Below are 18662 nucleotides of genomic sequence, written 5' to 3'. Positions count from 1 at the left end.
TTGTTTACATAGTGAACACTCTGCACTGGTCCAGATTGACAAAGAAGAGTGTGTGCAGTGTCTCTTGCGGTCTTCCTTAGAGGATGGCCTCCATCCCCTCCACCAGCTGGCCAAGGCAGCCTGGCTCACTTGGGACCCTCCACAGCTAACTCCTCTGGAGCCCAGGACTCCTGCCTGTCTAGTGTCTGGTTAGACACAAGTGGGAAGGGGTGTCAGATGTGCAGGGCTCATAAGCCTGTCATCCCTGTTCTTAGGGCTGGGTGGAAACTGAACTAGCATGTGGGCTGCAGGGCTTCAAGAGTTACTCTGGGGCAGAAGCTATAGCTCAAGAGTTCACCTGCATTTACCATGGGCTGCTAGTAAAACCATTTGGAAAACATTTGGTTACTTCAACCAAAGTTGGAGACAAACGGATGTCTTTGTTCTCTAGCAAAACAGCAGGCTGGAGGGCACACAACCCATGGCCAAAGTGTGGTCAGCTAAGTTTACTAAAGCATCCCCTTAACCCAGTGGAGCCTGTGCAGTCCCCAGAGCCCAGGAGGATAAAGCAGATAGGGTGGGGTGTACTGACCCAGCCGTCACAGGTGCCCACCAGCCCTGGCTCTGAGGGGGCAGGGTGTACCTGCTGGCACTGGGCCAGGACTTGCCCCTTCATGGCCAATGGGTCTTAAGTGTCCCGGCCTGTCCACTTCCTGTTCTCCCCCCAGCCTTGGTGATCACAAGGCTTCACCCTCCCCGTGACAAACAATCCTTGCAGTCCCCAGCATCTGAGACTGGACAGGTGATGCCCAGGCACCAAGCAGGTGGGAGGGTGGCTGGCCAGACCAGGATGATACTTTTCTAGAGCCCAGTGGCCAAGCCAGTACTGCCGGTTGAATCCTGGAGGGAGGCAGCAATGACAGGTCCAGAGCAGCAGGGGAGGGCAGGGCAGTGGTTAGAACGCGTAATGTGGCCTCAGACTAGCCCAGGGCCCTGTCCAGCTCCTACGACCCCCAACTGTGCGACTCCCCCAGGACCCGTGTGCAACCAGGAGCAATGACGGGTACACAGAAGGCACTTGAGGCCCTAGCTGTGTACTTGCGGGCCCCTGTGCTCAGAGAACCAGGCTGCTCCGCCGCTGTGCCCATCAAAAATTGAACTTCTTTATTAAGTGCCAAGGGTCCGGGCGGCGCTGCCCCCGGCAGCCCCTCTGCCGAGGCCCGTGTCTGGAAGCTTCCCGGGCCGGGCGGCGTGCAAAGCGTGCGCAGTCTGTAGTGTGGCACTCACTTCACATGCTCGGCGGCATGCGAGGAGCAGTAATACTTCTTGTGGGCGATGAAGGTGGACAGGCTGCTGAACTTGATGTTGCACAGACGGCAGTACCTGTGATTGCCGTTGGGCACGGGCGCCTGCGCGCTCTTGCTGGGGGTCTGGACGCCCTTGTCCGAGTGAGAGGGCGGCGGCGGCGACGGGGGCGGGCAGGGCCGCGGGCTGCCGCTGGCCGGGCCAGGCGGCGGCTCTGGGGGCTCGGAGCCGAGACCGTCTCGGAGGCTGCGGGGCCCGGGCTGCGGAGAGGCGGCGGGCGAGGGCGAGGGCGAGGCGGCGCCCGAGGGGCCGCGCTCGGCCGGCGTCCGGGCCTCGGCCCCCGGGCCGGCCAGGGGCGCGCCCAGCAACAGGCCGTGGGCCAGGCCGAAGTGCTGCAGCAGGTCCCCGCGCACCGGGCCGCCGGCCGGACAGTACGGGCAGGCGGCGGCGGGCAGGCCGAGCGCGCCGGGCGGCGGCGCGGCAGGGCACGAGTACTTCTTGTGTGCCAGGTAGGCCTCGAGGCTGTGGAAGCTCACGCGGCAGGCCGTGCACTCATGGTAGTCGGCCAACGCCGGGGGCCCGGGGGCCGGCGCCTGGCGCCGCGGCTTCTTGCTCAAGTCTATGGGGCCGTCGGCGGCGGGGCCGGGCGAGCGCGCTGGGGCGGGGCCGGCGCCGCTTCCGCTTCCGGGCCGCGGCGACGCGGGCGGCTCGGGAGCGGGCGGGGCGGGGCCAGCAGAGCCGGGGGGCGGGGCGCCAGCCGCGTGCAGCTCGTAGAGCTTTCGGCGCCTGCGCGTGCGCACGGGCGGGGCGGAGGGCGCGGCCGGCGTGGGTCCCGGGTGCGCGGCCGGGCGACGCGGCGGTGGATCGTGGCGCGAAGCGCAATAGTAGCGCTTATGCACCGTGTAGGTCTCGTGGCGGCTGAAGCGGATGTTGCAGGCCTCGCACAGTGTGCGGCTGGGGTCGTCGTCCGCGTCGTCCACGGAGCTGCCGGGGCTCTGGCTGCCCTCGCTGCCCCGGCCGCCCGCCCCGTCCTCGGGCGTCGCTGCACAGCCCGCGCCGTCCTCGCGCGCCCCGGGGCCCGGCGACGAGCGCGCCGCGTCGGTCTCTCCGGGCGGGCCAGGGGGCGCGCGGGTCGGGCCGGGGTTCGCTTTGGGCCTGCGCACGGAGGGCGCGTCCTCGGGCGCGCGGCGGCCGGAGCAGTACAGGCGCTTGTGGACGTAGTAGTTGTTGACGTTACTGAAGGTGATCTCGCACTCGAAGCACGTGGCGCCCTTGGGGGCCCCAGCGAAGAGGCCGGCCTGCGCGCCCCCCGCACCCTGCTGCAACCGGCTGTGCACCAGCTCGGACATCTTGGCCAGGATTTCTGAGGCCGGGGGCGCCGCGCCTGCATCAGACCCAAACACATACTGCGGCACGAAGAGGGCCCCGGCCAGCCCCAGCTCCCCAGGCACCGGGCTGGAGCCAGGAGTGGGGCTGGACAACTCGGCCTTAACCCTGGCCGGGGCTGGGCTGCGCGGAGATGGGGTCCGCGATGGAGCCTGAGGCCCTGGGTCACTGGGGGCGCGGGCTGCCTCGGGCTCCTCTGCTGCCTCTGCCTTGATGCTCCTGGGGGCTGTTGGTGGCTCGCCTGTGCCCCCATTCTGGGGGGCGATTCCATTGGTGGCCTCGGCCACAACCTTCCTGTCCAGTCCTGGCGGTGAAGTGGGTGCTACTCCCAGGTCCTTGGAGGCCAGAGGGCCATGTAGGGCCGGGTGCTGCTGGAAGCTGGCCAGACTGTCTGCAGAGAGACCACAGGGGCCCACTTCAGGCCTGAGGCAGGACCTGGCTGGGCCAGAGCTGGAGGGGTGAGCCCTGATTGCTGTTTAGGGTGAGGCTGAAATTGGCTCCCACCTGCCTTGTAGACTAAGTGCCCCCCCTCCCCTTAGGGACCTAAGGGGCAGTAGTGGCCCCAACTGATCTCACCTGGGGGCAGCTTGGCAGCTGGGTGTCCAGCCCCTGGCGAGTAGATCTCACCCTTAGAGCCAGGCTGGCAGACCATGTGGTTGGTGACCAGGTGGCTGTAGAGGATGTCCCTTGTGGTGGAAATGAAGCCACAGCTGTGACAAACACCTGTGGGCCATGCTGTGGTCAGGGCTCTGGGGCCAAGGGTGTGGCCTGCAGACCCCTCTGCCCGGCCTGCCCACCTACCGGTCAGCGTGTCTGTGTGCACCTTGAGGTGCCGCTCGCAGTTGGCCTTGGTGGTGAAGGCTGAAAGGCAGATCAGGCACACGAATGGCCGCTCCCCTGGAAAACGGGCAAGTAAGGGCCAGCTCCAGAACCTGGCCTGGTCTTGGGCTTCACGACCGGGAAGGCAGGTACTGGACCCAGGGCCTTGATCTGTGTGGGGGCTGTGTGTGGACCTCTTGTCTCTCAGCCCCAAGCTGACCATCCGGACAGCTGCAGGTGGGCTGTGTGCTCTGGTTGCCGTAGGAAGATCGCATGGGTTTAGTCAGCACCTTGGCTCTCCTGGGTAGTATGCCATATTTGCCCCCAGTGTGCAGGGCCACGTGGGAAGTGGATGTGGGTGTGTGTGGGGGACTCACCGCTGTGACTGCGCATGTGAATCTCCAGGGAGCTGGCACTGGGGCAGCTTTTTCGGCATTGTGGGAAGGGGCAGACGCGCTCGTTGGGGTAGGTCTCCTTGGGCTTTTCATCCATGGCTGCTGTGGCTGGGGAGCCAGTGCTCTGGCGGCTGGCACAGTAGTACAGGAGGTGGGCCTGCAGGTTGCGCTCACTCCGGTACCAGATGCCGCAGTCCTTGCAGGGGAAAACGTCTTCTGTGGGGTGAGAGGTGGGTGTGGCTGAGGGGGCATGGGTAGCAGGGAGCAGCCCACCACCCATTTTGAGGCTGCAGCCTCTTGTAGAGTGAGGGCCTTGTCCTGACTGACCGCAGGTGCTGCCCAGCCATGTTACACCGCCTCCTTTGATGACCCTGCCCCCACTTTCGGGGACCTCTGAGTGGCCTCTTAGGGGGTTCCTTCTGACAGTGGGCCCTGTGAGGAGGGGGCCTCATGGGACCCCAGGAAAGAGTGTGCATGTGCTAGTGGACCCTGCCAGGGTGAGGCTGGGCACCCACAATGTGTCTGGGTGGCCATGTACAGGCAAGGACAGTGAGCCTGTGTACCCAATGGACCTGGGAAACTGTGGACAAGGAACCATGTGTGCACGGGTGTTCGAGGTGACAGCAGCACAGGAACTGATGTGCAGTCCCAAGCACTCAGCCACAAGGATGACAGAATGTGGCCTTGGTGGGTGGTAAGGCCTGGAACTCCCTACCCCCCCCAATAACTGGGCCTCTCTGTGTCAGTTACTGATGATGTCAAATGTGGGGAATTTGCCAAGTTTACCCCTAACTGGGCTGCTTGTAACTTCTCAGATTTGGGGGGCTTGGACTGCTTGGGGTGGTCAGACCCTCTGGCAAGGATTTTTTTCTAATAGGTGCTTGAGCATGCTTCTGTCCTCAGCGTCTTTAAGGCAGGATTTTAAGGAATGTTCTGTTTGTCTTGCCCCAGATCCCTGCTTGGTCAGTGCCCTTGGCCAAAGACCTTGACCTTGGTATGGAACCAGGGGCCCTAGGATCCCTTATCTGGCTTCTGAGCTGGCGCATTTAGAGAACACGTAATATCTGGTTTCTTGCCCAGCTTCTCTGATGTCTGTCCTGAGCCGGTGTTATCTCAGAGGCAGTGGGCCTCTCCTTGCACCCCTTCCCTTGGCGGCCAGTTTTCCATCTTTCGTCTCTTAAGGAATTTAAGCGCCTGTCTGTTGCAGAGCTTCTTCCTCCTGGTTCTTCGGGCAATTTTCTGGCTCAGCACTCCTTCCTATCAAGTTATTTCTGTTTCTCAAGTTCCCCTTTAGCGGGCCCTCAGTCTGTCCTCACTGCACTGAGGCCTTCAGTCGGGACCCAGCATCTGAGAGGCCGGTGGTCCATTTGCTTTGGTGTCTGTGAGGTCTCTGCAGAGAGCTGTGCTGCCGGCTGGGGTGTGGGGAGAGGTGGCCCGGACTCTTAGCTGGGATGGTCACCTACTGACCATGAGCTGTCCTGGGTAGTGCGGGTCCTTGGAACCTGCATCAACACCTTGAGGCTGGCACTGCCCTTTGGCCCTTGCAGTGGAGACAGGGCCAGAATTAAACTGGCTCACATGGCTTGCCCAGAGTACTGGCTGGGCAGAGGCCTGGGCCCCTTGGCTGCAGCAGCATGAACACAGTGTCTAGCTCTCTGCGGTTCCTCTCCAGGGAATGTTACTGGGACCTGATGAGGACCTTGGACCCCAGAGGAGGAAACCCAGGCCTGAGGAAACAATAGCCACCCATTGGAGCAGCCAGCTGTCAGCCTCCAGGGCTGCGGAGGACCTGAGGTTCTCCCTGGCACACTGTCCCTGGTGAGCCTCTATTGTCACGGTCCGGTCTTGCCCTGGAGTCAGGTCTCCCAGGCACCCATAAGACCAGTGGTGGCACGTCCCAGACCTGCCCAATGAGGTGGGTGAGCTGGCCTGGGAGAGCCCTTTCTTGCCACCTTCCCAACTCCGTGTTCCCTCATGTTCTTTGCTCCCAGGAAAGGACAGGATCAGCCAGGACCCCCATAAAACTCCTTCCCCCTCCCATGGAACCTGTTTCTTCCTCCCCCAGGCTTTCCTCCAGTGCACAACACAGCCACCATGGCCAAATACCAGACCCACCAGCCCCAGATTCTAACCACTGGGTTCTGTGTGTCCTCTGCAAGCTTCCATTGCTCACCCACTTGGCTGCAGTGTTCCTCGTGGGGCCACAGTGACCATCATGTTGGCAAGCCCAATGGTCACATTCCAGCCCTTAATCTTGCCACTGCCTGGACGAGGCAGACCCCAGCCCATTCCCTGCCGTGGGCCCCCACTGTTGGGATGCTTTCTCGGGCATCTTGCTCTCTGTCCATGTGGAATGCTCCTGTCCCCCACCAGGTCCAGAGGCCCCGTCCAGCTCTGGCCATGGCCCTGGGCTCCATCCCATATCTCTCAGTGGACTCTGGTTGGGGCTCAGAATGTTCAGTGGGGCTTCTCTCCCAGACTCCTCAGATGGGGAGCTGACTGCTGTCCTGGGTGACTACACCTTAGCCCCAGCTTCTCTGTTCCCAAATGCCTCTGCCTGCTTTAAGCCCCCGCAAAGTCAATTTTATCCAGTTTTGCAGCCCTATAGTGACCACTAAACTGATGAAGGTTTTAAAACAAACAGGGGTCTTACTTCCCCACCTCTAAGCCCTGGGGTGACGTTTATATCCTCTGAGGGGTCTGAGCCCTCACATCCCCTGTGGTCCCACAGTAGTCTCCAGGTGAACCCCATGTGGGCCTCAGCCTCACCATGGGTTCCCCAGAGCGCTTGCCCCAGTCCCCCATCAGGACAGCTCCCATCCACTACACCCTCATGCTGCCTTTGTGGGGTGGGTGCCCCCCCCTTGGTGAGGCCCTGTTTGTCTCTGGAGGGTGGCTCCTTAGGGCAGGAGGAGGTTTGGAGAGCCGTTGGCAATGGGTTCTCCACTAGGGGCCTTTGTTCCCCAGGGACATGTAGCTGAGATAGCTGTCACAGCTGTCAATGGCGTGGTATGGCATCTAGGGGCTGAGGCCAAAAGGTGCTATGTGATACCCTGTGTGCACAGAACAGCTACTGCAGGGTCACCCAGGCACCAGTGGATTGGGGCCTGCTCCGCTCTAAGCCCACACATCTACTTTCCCTCTAGTGGAGGCTCAGGCTTTCTGGTTGGGCATGATGGTTGGACAGAGTCAGATCTTTGTCTCCAGCCCTCCAGCCTGCCCAGGCCTTTTCCCATGGTGTGACTAGGCTCCAGGACTCCCTGGTCTCTGCAGAGCTAACTCCTTGCATCCTGGCCTTCTGCCTCTGTGGTCACTCAGGGTGACCACATGACCGTCCCTGTGCTTTCCCCTCGGTGTCAGCAGCCTGGAGCCCCCTTGGAGGATACTCTCAGCCCCCTGCGGCACACCTCTACCCTACCAGCCCCTCTTTGGTTTAGCAGCCCAGAGCCTGGCAGTGACAGGGCTTTGTGGGTCTTTGGCCTCTGGATGTAGATGGCACTGCAGCCCTGTGGCCGGGGCGGGGCCATCAGGGACAGGGAGGTGCACTCACTGTTGATGACGGCCGTGGCAAGGATGGACGCCATCCCAGCCTGCTGGGGCAGGAGCTGGATGTCGCTGTGCGTGGGGGCTGGGCATGCAGGCTCTGCTGGCTCCTCCTTCATGGGGTGGCTGGGGGTGCTGCAGGGCTCGGCCGTGAGGAGCACAGTTAGAAGTCCACCCACGGGCACCGGCTTGGTGACCCTGCACCAGAGGGTGTCATCTGGGGGGACACAGGCATTCCTGACTCTAAGACCAGTACTGCTGGGCTTGGCACTGCCAGCTTCCCCCATCTTTTTTTTTTGAGACAGAGCCTAAAGTTGTCACCCTGGGTAGAGTGCTGTGGCATCACAGCTCACAGCAACCTCCAACTCCTGGGCTCAAGTGATTCTCCTGCCTCAGCCTCTCAAGTAGCTGGGACTACAGGCACCTGCCATAATGCTTGGCTATTTTTTGGTTGCAGCCGTCATTGTTTGGCAGGCCTGGGTTGGATTCAAACCCACCAGCTCAGGGTATATGTGGCTGGCGCCTTAGCCACTTGAGCCACAGGCGCCGAGCCAGCTCCCCCCATCATAAAGATGTGCCACATCTTTAGATGTGGATGGTTGTCATCTGGTCCTGGTGGGACCCCCAAGAACATTTTCCAGGAAGGGTGACAAGGAGGCTATGTCCCAGGTAGAGGCCGGACTGGTCAGGGATCTGGAGTTGGTCAAGCATGGCTGCTCCTGTGGTGGCCTGCAGGGGGCAGTCATGGCCAGCAAAACCCAGGCCATGAGGGTGGCTGGTCCACCTCCTGGCCTGGTTGAGGGCTGTGCTCCCCTGGGACTGGTGGGTGGGCTGGGACAGCAGGCCTCAAGCCAGAGATGGCTACTGCCCTGAGGACAGGCTCTGTTGGCAGGTGGACCCTGGCTATGTGAGGGCCTTGTAGGTCACTTGGGAACAGCACTAGGAGCAGTGTCACCTCACTAGCATTGCAATCTAAGAACCCTATCCTTTTAGGATGGGAACACTTGGCCGGAGCCCTGCTGACCAGGCCGGCAGGAAGGGCAGTGCTAACTGGCCTACATCCTGGCTGGGCGTGCAAACCCATGCTGGCCGCGTGCAGCCTGCGCCTGGCCCTCCCAGCCTCCTCTGGGTCAGTGGGGTGGGAGATCCAAGATGCCCTCTGCCTTGGGGTGAGACCCTGACCTAGGTCCCATGGAGCTCTGCTCTGCACACTTGTTCCATGAGGCTGGGGGAGGACTAGTCACAGGATGGCCCCTGTCCCTGCCCTCCACTCCTTTGGCTGTGACAGAGCTTTGCCTCTACTGGGAAAAATGGGCCCTGTGGTGGGTGTGGGCACACATGTGTGGCCCTCCCAGTGACTCCTTTGCATGGGTGGCCCCTGTGTGGCTGCAGGAGTCTGATGCTGTCTTCATCCTCCCCTCTGGCCTGTGCCACCTCATCTGTAAGGAGAGGTCCCACAGCCCTGACCCCAGGAGTCCCAGGGTGGGACTAGGGTGTCCATGTAGCTGAGAGGTGCGGGTTCCCTCAGAGGGAGGCCCCCCAGCAGGTGGGGGAGGCAAGAGGGAGGTAGAGGGCATTGGGTCCATATTCCAGATACAGAAACAGACCCTAGAAGATGAAGGACTTGTTGTTAAGGGGCACAGCTGGTCCATGGGGCCCTGATCCACAGCCACCTGGACCTTAGGTCCCTGCCACTGGCCCTGTGGTCTCCTAGAGGCCCCAAGGCAGTCATAGGCTGGCTGGGAGGTGGTGTGGGAGTGACAGTGCTCCCAGGAGGGCAGATGTCTGGCCTGGTCCAGCCTGCCGAGGGTTGGGGGTGTGTGTGTGCCTCTGTAAGTGGGTTTGTGGCCTTGGATTGTCTGGGGAGAGGGCCTGCCTTGGGTCCTTTGCCGAGCCCCAGATGGGTGTTTACAGCCACTAGGAATGGTGGCTGTGATGGCCAGGCTATGCTGTCCTCCACCCTCAGCCCAGGCAGTCTGGTTTCCTTGAAGGGAAAAGAATCCACCTTCCAGAAGGCTGCGGGAGGGGCAGCACCAAGTGATAACCCACCTTTCCTGTAGATCTCCAAGTTGGCTTCAGCCTGGGTTAGGGCCTGGGGCAGTGTCCGCAGCCAGCAGGCCTCATCCACCAGCAGCAAGGTCAGGGATGGGCTCTGGGGGCAGGAATGTGGGGATGTCAGTCACATAGGAGGGCGTGTCTGGGGGGCTTCTGCAGAACGTGGGGACCCAGAGGCCCAGCAGGGCACGCACCCTCCATGGCTGGGTGGTGGGTTCTTTTAGAAACAGGCCCAGAGAGTTCAACAGTGTCCCCAAGGTCATACAGCCAGCGTGTGGCAGTTTGACTCACACCCAGATCTGTGTTCTCTCCCTTCCTGGGTGCCCACCCAGCCTGGGGGCTACAGTCCTCACATGTGTGGGCTGGACTGTGCATAGCCCCTCTACACAGCCCTGATGGCCCCTCCATAGATGGACTTGTGTCCCCCTCAGGCACCATTCCTGGTGCCAGGCAATTCAAGGTTGCCTGTGTCCCTGTACATTCCCACATTCCCAGGGCCAGCACAGGCACACCCTGAACACCAGCCCGGGCTCAGCACACTGTCCCTACCCTGAGACTGGCTCAGCATTGCCCCCTCCCCATGGGCCTCAAGAACCAGCCCCCTGGCCTCACAGTCACCCTGGAGAGCAGGCGGTGTCCACCGCTCCATCTTACAGGCAAGGAAATCGAGGCACAGCAGGAGAGAGAGAGGGTGCTGACTCTGCTTCAGGCCCAGTTGTGCTGTCCCTCTGGGGCTCAGGCTGAGAACCCAGAAGGGAAGAGCCCCTGTGATAGGCCCTTGCAGACGGCCTCATTTCCTGCTGCCCCTCAAGCCCTGGTCCCCAGCACTGCAGCAGAGGAAATGCACATGGCCCCTGTCCCGATGCAGCCTGGTGCCAGGAGGGTTGGGAAGGGGTGGGGTGGACTGCCTGAGTTAAAGGTGGAGGGGACAAGGCACAGACCCATGGCAGGGGAGGAAGGCAGCTGGGGCAGAAGCCTGGCCTTGCCTTGCCCCTGCAGGTGGGGGTAACTGTGATGCAAGCCTCAGTCGCCTCCTAAGCCCCAGCACCTGACCTGGGTTCTGTGCCTGCTCCCTGCATGGGTCACCCACCTGAGCCACCTAGGTGCCATATCCAGAGGTATGCACATGTCCATGCTCGAATATTTTTCTGTAAACCCACTCACTTTTTGTTCTATACAAATAAATGCTTCTTAATCAGAAACTTTGTGCATCATAACTTTTCACTGAAAAAACAGCATCAGGGGCGGCGCTTGTGGCTCAGTGAGTAGGGCGCCGGCCCCATATGCTGAGGGTGGTGGGTTCAAACCCAGCCCCGGCCGAACTGCAACAACAACAAAAAAATATAGCCGGGCGTTGTGGCGGGCGCCTATAGTCCCAGCTGCTCGGGAGGCTGAGGCAAGAGAATCGCGTAAGTCCAAGAGTTAGAGGTTGCTGTGAGCCGCGTGACGCCACGGCACTCTACCAAGGGCGGTACAGTGAGACTCTATGTCTCTACAAAAAAAAGAAAAAACAGCATCACCTGCTCTTACCTGGAAATGACACCTGCATGGGACAGTTTTGTGTACCCCTATGGTGAGTAGAGCAGTTGGCGGCTGCTGCCACGCTAGGAAGGAGAAGCTGGGCTGGCAATAGAGTACAGATAGTGTGCCTGGCAGGGTTCAGGTCATCTCCCCTAGGCCCAAGCCCATGAGCTCTCCTGGGCTTTGCCTGTGTGTGTGAAGACCTTATGGGCTGCAGAGCCAGGCAGCTGGGTCCAGTCAAGGCGTGTCCTCCCCACTGTGGCCTGGGGACTCCTGGCCAGGTCAGTGCTTCTGTGTCACCTGCCTGCAGCCACATGGCTCAGTCACAGAACAGACAGCAAAGATAAGCCGGCCAATGCTGAGGGAGAGCTCTGGCTAGAGAGCAGCCCTGTGGTCCCAGCATGAAGCCACTCAATCATCAGCTGGGCTTTCTCATCTGGGAGTGGGTGATGTCCTCTCCCCACTTGGCACTGTTTTGAGGATGGAGGCGAGGCTTAAGCCCCACGTGGTCTAGGCCCATCCCCGTCCTGCCAGCTCCCATCTCTACGACTTGGTTTCCTCTCAGGATGCTATAAGTAGTGACCAGTGTGAAGCCCACTAGTGTAGCAGCACATGATAAATACTTGTTCCACTGCCCTGGTTCTCACTGTCCCTTGGGGTTCTGTTGGGCTGGGCCTGGCCCAGGACAGCAAGTGCCAGTGTCAGTTTTGGGTGGGTATCTCCACTAAAGGACGTGCTTTGGGAAGGCTGGGGTCAGGCAGGCACCCCTCTTGTCACAGATACCCTGGTGATTTTTAGCATGGCAGAGGATGGGCTCCCTGCTGGCTCAGATGGGGGGTCTGGTGCAGTTACAGGGGTGGGCAGGGGACTGGCACAAAGACTGGTGACCAGCAGCTCTCGCATCCCTGCCACACCCAAGCTGGGCAGGCAGCTCTCCACAGGCGGCTGGGGCCTGCCCTCCCTCCCAGGCCTTCCTGAGTCTCTAATGAATATTAATGAGTGGAGGAGGGTGAGAAAAATTAATCTGCTTGATCCTCTGATGGGTGTTGCGGTAACGATATGAAATCTAATTATTCGTCCCAATATTTCTAAACCCTCAAACTGAGACTGACAGCCTCCCGGTTGGTTTCATGCTTATCACCCTCGGAAGCAGCATGTTCACAGCATGATAAAAACACACACGCACAACTTTGCTGACACTGCACAACCCTTGGCTTTCCTGGGGAGGTTCCTGGTGCAGGGAGGGCGCCATGTTCCCGGCTACTCTGGGCGACCCACCAACAACAGCCCAACACTTTGGGGACACCTATGTTGTGCCTGTGCCAGCTGAAAGGGGGTGCCTGGCTGGCTGTGTTCCATGGAGGTGGGGGCCCTCATCCCACCTGACGCAGGTCAGGGGACCAGGGCTGTGAGGCTGACTACTCGGGCCTTCCCAGCTGCACTCCCTTCACAACCAGGCACCCCCACTTCTGTGAGGATAGGCTGGGAGATTCTCTGCGAGTCTGCCCTTGGCTCCTTGGGATGTGGGGACAATGGCTGCCTGGGGAGAGGCCTGAGCAGCCACCCAACCCACAGGTGGCCAAAGACCAGCCATCCCTGAGCCAGCTTCTCGCCTGTGCCAGCTAGCTAGACCCCTGAGGTCAGCCCACGGCCACCTATCTACCTGTCCTGGAAGCTGCTGCTGGTACCTGGGCCTGAGGACGTTGGGGGCCCGAGGACGCCAGGTCAGGAAGCAGATGTCACTGCTTTTCCTGCAGGGCTGACACAGCATGGGCCGCCCGTTTACTTGATTTTCTTTCTTTGTCTCATAAGTCGTCTTTTCCCTTTTCCTGACAGCTGGGTACAGCCTTCTGCTGGGGGTTGCAGGCACCATCCCAGGGCTCCCTGACCCTTCCCATGGGCTGCAGGGTGCCAGGAGGGCACCTCTTATTCCCTTCCCCCTTGGCCCTCCCGCCAATTCCCATGGACGTCCTGCCTGTGCTCTGCGCCAGGCCAGTCAGGTATGTACTAGGTCTGCAAGGGACCCCGAGCCTGCCCTGCCACTGCCCCTCAGGTCTCCTGGCCCCCCTCTTGGGTCCCCAGCCAGCCCTACTCAGCCCCAGGATAACGGGCAGCCACTTAAACTCTCTAGGTGGATCTGAGAATGCTCCTTGTTCCCCCCAACAAAGGGGTCAGTGTCTCAATTCTGCGCTCATATGATAACCATCGACTGCACTTGCACTGTGTCCACTGTGGCAGCTTATTGGAGGCTGCTCCCAAAGTCACTGTGCATCTCACAAAGGGGATGGAGGGGGGCCTCCCCCTGTCACTGCAGGGCAGAGAAGCCAGGGACAGGTTTGTGGGGTTGGGGATGAGGCTATGGCAGCCAGGGTGGCTCTGATGGGGGGGCCTGTCCTTTATCCCCCCGCCCACCTTCAGCAGAGGTGCTGGCTGGGCCTTGGCACCTCTGCCGCCCCAGACCCTGTGAGGACCCACTTCACAGGTGGGGGCACTGAGGCCCACAGGGCTGGCTGGGCGGGCCAGAGCCCAGGTCTGTGGGACCTCCCTTGGCCCTGTAGCCCTGTCATCCACTCCCTCACTGGGTGCCCCTTCTTTCATTCTGCACGAAGCCCCTGTGCTGGGGATGTCTGGGCAGGACCAAGCCTCCCAGGGTGGACACCAGAGTAGGGAGGCCAGCAAGAGATAGCTGGTGGATGTTGAGAGGGAGAAGTGACAGAGAAAGAGGGATGGGTGGAGACAGGCATGAGGCTGGGGGGGATGGGGACATGAGGGACATGGACAGTGAGTGGTGGGGACAGTGAGAGATAAGGGACATGGGCAGTGAGGGATAGGGATAGGGAGGGACAGGGGATGGTAAAGGATGGGGATGGTGAAGGCTATGGGATTGTAAGAGTCAGGGACAGTGTGGGATGGGGACAGTGAGAGACAGTGAGGGATGGAATAGTGGGACGGGGAACAGGGAGGGCGGGCTCCGGCAGTGTGACTGAGCTCTCTCTGCCCCTTGGGAGACAACCTGGTGCTCTCCTGCCTCCCCACAGGCGGTAAGATACAGGGACCCTGGAAGGCGGCCAGTCCTACTCTGGCTTACAGAGGCAGGGTCGCCAGGACTCAAGGAGAAGCTTCTCTTAGCTCTGAGCTGCGTCCTTCTGGAGTGTTGGGAGGGGTTCCAGAGCCCACCAAGCCATCAGTGCCTCCCAGATCCTGGAGCACTTTCCCAGCTCCTACTGCATGCAGGGAAACTGAGGCATGGAAAGGAAGCCAGCAGCAGGCCTCCTGAGTACCCACCAGCCTCAAGGCACCTCAGGCTTCCCTCCTCCCCACCTGCTCCAACTGAGGCCAACCTGGCCATCTGCTCAGGGCCACCCCATGGAGGGCCAGGGGTCCCACGGTGGAGCTCCAGTTGTGCTGGTCCTGTGGAGTGAGCTGAACAGTCTCCACCAGGGGCCCGCTTGGAGCCTGTGAATGTGACCTTATTTGCACAAAGGGTCTTTGCAAACTCTACTAAGTTAGAGTTTTTGAGATGAGCTCCTCCTGGACAGGTAGATAGGTGGCCGTGGGCTGACCTCAGGGGTCTAGCTAGCTGGCATAGGCGAGAAGCTGGCTCAGGGCTGGCTGGTCTTTGGCCACCTGTGGGTTGGGTGGCTGCTCAGGCCTCTCCCCAGGGTTTAGTAGGCCCTAAACCCAAAGACTCTTGTCCTTAGAAGGAGGGGATAGAGAGAAGGCCCAGTGAAGACAGAGGTGGGCTGGAGCACTGCATTTACATGTCAAGGATAAGCTGGGACTACCAGGAACTGGAAGAGGCTGGGAGCAGCCCTGCCCTGCAGACATCTTGACCATCCATCTACTCACTCATTGATCCACTTATCTATCCACCTAACCACCATCCATCCACATCCATTCATTCACTCACCCATCCGCCCACCCACTGATCCATCCATCCACCCATCCATCTTCCTACTCACCCACCCATTCATCCATCTACCTATGCATTCACCATCTATCAACTCATCCACCCATCCATCCACTTGCTCTTCCATTTATTGATCCATCCATGCACTCACCCATCTATCCACTCATCCACCCATCCACTCATCCATCCATCTATCCACTCATCCACCCATCCACTCACCTACTCACCCACTCATTCATTCATATACCCACCCATTCACTATCCATCCACTCATCCACACATCCATCCATCCACTCATCCACTCACCCATCCATCCACTCATCCATCTATCCATCCAGCCATTCATCCATCAATCCACCCATCGAGCCATTCATGCTTCTACTCATCCATCCATCCATTAACTCATGCATTTATACATCCATCCATACACTCACCCATCCATCCACTCATTCATCAATTCACTCATCCCTCGATCCATCCATCTATCCACTCACCCATCCATTCCCTTATCTATCTACCCACCATATATCCACCCATCTGCCCACCCACCCATACATCCATATACCCACCCATTCACTATCCATCCACTCATCCATCCATACACTCACCCATCTATCCACCCATCTGTCCACCCACCTACCCACCCACCCATTTATCCATATACCCACCCATTCACTATCCATCCACTCATCCACCCATCCATGCACCCATCCATTCATACACTCACCCGTCCATTCACTCACCCATCCATCCATCCATTCATCCATCCATTGAACCATCCATCTACTCACCCATCCATCCACTTGCTTATCCATTTACTTATCCATCCATTCATCCATCCATCCATTCACTCATCCATTCACCCACCATCTATACATCCATCCACCTACTAATCTACCCATCCACCCACCCATTCATCCATATACCCACCCATTCATTACCCATCCATCTATCTACCCATCCACTCACCCACTCACCTATCCACCACCCACCCACTCATCATCCATTGACCCATCTAACATCATGAGTATTTCTTCGGTATCTTACTTTAAATTTTGGAGCTGGCTGGGCTCCTAAGGATTGTCTCCTTCAACTCTTGATTTGCCAATAGTGGAGGTGACTGATGGATCAGGGAAGGGACATGGCTCAGGCCACACAGCAAGTCAGTGCCAGAACTAACACTCTTGACTCCTGGCCAGAGCTTTGTGCACTGAGTTTCCTTCCTGGGCACCCCCAGTTCCAGTGTGTAGGGATTGTGGGGGAGCTTCCCCGTCCATCACTCATCCCTGTCTGTGAGCAACCTGCAGCCCTCACGAGACCTGTGGGGAAGGGTCACAGCATCAGATCCATGCCCTCTCTCTTCTCTTTCTCCAAAGAGAGAAGACAAACTGGCGGCTGATAGGACAATCTGGGGGAGGGGGGACATCTTCCTTGGGAAGTGTAAGGAAGAGAACTGGGACCCATCAGCCCAGAAGGATAAGGGGCCGGCTGAAATGTTAGCAAAAATATTTAGACAATAAATGAATATCAGAAAGGCATTCATATCTTTAAGAAATCAATCATCTTGTACGGTGTGTCTGGACACTCGGCGCCAAAGTGGAGATAGCGCCTCGCTGGGGAGATAAGGGTTAATCAAGGCTTTAATTCTGCCGGAGATAAAGCTGAGGGGCAAGCAGGCCCCTTCCTCTGGCTCCTGTGAAAGGGCCCAAACACTCCTCTTCCTCCCGCTCCCCACATTATCTGGCAGGCAGAGCGTCTTTAACCTAGTGTGGGTCTCCCCAGGACAACCCACACCCCAGTCCCAAGAAGGACACAACCCCCTGGTGAGGAGGAGGTAGGTGGGGAGGGTGGGGCTGACTGAAGCTGGGGCCAGGGGTGGCTGGTGGGGACAGGCTGGGCTGTGGGGCTGACACTAGCCCCTCAACCCCGTCACTGAGGAGTCTTGGAGGCTCTCCAGGGGTGGGCGGACATGGTTCTAATTCTTCCTCTGCAATTTGATCCTGAGGATTTGGGCAAGTCGTTAACCTTGCTGACCCTTAGTTTTCTCATCTGTAAAATGGATGGGTGGGTGCTAGTACCTACCTCATAGGGTGGGGAGGAGAAGAGGGACCACGTATGGGATGGGCATGCAGAGTGTGTCCTGAACATGTGCCTGCCTGTCTTGGATAGGCTGACCATCCCCCGGGGTCAGGCGGAGGAGAGAGGAACTGAACACATTGAAAGCCCATCTCAGCCCCCGGCCACTGCGGTCTTTGTTCCTGGTCACGACATACACATTTTCTTAACCCTTTAAGGGTTGACAGATAAGTACCATCTAACTCCCAGTCCATCCACTCCTTTTCTCCTCCCAATCATTAATTGCCTGTCAGAATCCCTACATCCCAGGGTCCCAGAAGAGCCAACTGCTACTTGTACATGTCCAGTGACAGGGCGCTCACTTCCTGCAGAGCCACCTCTAAGCACCATAGCTTCCTTCCCATGGTGGACCTGAAACCTGGCTCCTTCCTTGCAGCCAAAATCAACTACCCTTGAGCTTTCATATTATTCTCCCAGCTGCCTGCTTGGGGCCACAGGGCAAGGCAGTTACCCCTTCTGCAGGCTGCTGGCCACAGCACTCACTGAGCTGTGCCTTGCCTCACACTCCACCCCTAGATGATCTCACACTGTGTGCACTGTTGCCTTCCCACAGACCAGCTCGCGGTGCTGCCCACATTTTCCTCTGTAGGGAGATGGCAGGGTCTGCAGCCCCAGGCCTAAAGGACCTTCATGGCCCCTGTGTCTTGCCCAAGGCCCCAAAGGCCAAGTAAGTGGAGGTTCAGAACGGGCATGGCCTACCTGGGGGCCCACAGCAAGAAAAGGGGATATAGGCAGGAGGCTCCAGGGTGTGGGCCCTGCACAAGGGGGACAGCCTGATCACGAAGGCAGATGCCCTCAGTCCTGGGCCAGCCTCCTGCTGACTTGCTGAACAGCCTGGGACAAGCACCTGCCCCTCTCAGCTGGCCCCTCAGCTGGGTTGCACATCTGAACCCTGGCTGGCTTTTCCACTGTCCAGAGGCCCAGCCCTAGCACAGAGATTCCGACTTAGCATGACCCAGATTTCATGGTACATGGCAAGTGGAGTGGGTGATGGGCAACTGTGTCCCAGGGGCTGCAGCTGGAGGCCTGATTGCAGCTTTCCACCAGCCCCATGGACACAGTTGAGGCTGCACTCATGGCACCTGTGTTTCCTAGGCTGAGAGCAGGGACCTAAATTGTCAGCTCATAGCTGGTCAGAGCTACCAGCACCCTGGCCTCCAGATGCTGGGGAAACCTGGCATTCACAGCCCCCTCCTCATCTGCTGAGGACCCAGAGCAGGTTGGCTGAGTCCATGCCTGGGTGGATGATCAGGACCAAGAGACCCAACACCACATGGCACTGCCAGCCAGTGCATACCCTGGATTAAGCCATACCTGAATGCCACATCAGAAACAGAGACCAAGCCATGGCTGCATCTGCGTATTGGAAACACCTAACCCTGGGCTTGAGGGGAACAACCTAGGGTGCCAGCCCAGTGGGCACCCTCAGGGCTTGGACACCTTCCCACACAAGCCCCCTAATTCCTACCATGCAGTTGTGTCCACACTGTGGCCCCATGGTTCCTACCAGCTTCTGTACATTCATGCCCTTTCTTAACTGAGGCATACATATATATATATATATTTTTGTTGTTGTTTGTTTTTTTTTTTTTAGACAAAGCCTCAAGCTATTG

At 59.1% G+C, this 18662-nt stretch overlaps 1 protein-coding gene across 7 annotated transcripts in view; it reads right to left on the bottom strand.

Moving 5' to 3' along the window:
- Nucleotides 1-1124: 1124 nt before the first annotated feature.
- ZFPM1 (zinc finger protein, FOG family member 1) overlaps nt 1125-18662 on the bottom strand; it is a 69163-nt gene continuing 51625 nt past the window's right edge. For 6 of the 7 annotated variants that reach the window (XM_053554696.1, XM_053554706.1, XM_053554750.1 and 3 more), the window contains 6 exons: nt 9477-9579; nt 7435-7644; nt 3867-4100; nt 3472-3567; nt 3247-3393; nt 1125-3061 (listed from right to left, as the gene is read on the bottom strand). In XM_053554696.1, the coding sequence (XP_053410671.1) occupies nt 1263-3061; nt 3247-3393; nt 3472-3567; nt 3867-4100; nt 7435-7644; nt 9477-9579 (2589 nt within the window). In that variant the 3' untranslated portion in view covers nt 1125-1262. The remainder of the gene's footprint in view (nt 3062-3246; nt 3394-3471; nt 3568-3866; nt 4101-7434; nt 7645-9476; nt 9580-18662) is intronic. The other variant, XM_053554716.1, reaches the window with a different exon arrangement.

Source organism: Nycticebus coucang, chromosome 2, assembly GCF_027406575.1.
Source record: "Nycticebus coucang isolate mNycCou1 chromosome 2, mNycCou1.pri, whole genome shotgun sequence".
In the NCBI taxonomy this organism is placed as follows: domain Eukaryota; kingdom Metazoa; phylum Chordata; class Mammalia; order Primates; family Lorisidae; genus Nycticebus; species Nycticebus coucang.
The sequence above is the reverse complement of the archived record's forward strand: the minus strand, read 5'-3'. Positions and strand labels throughout refer to the sequence as shown.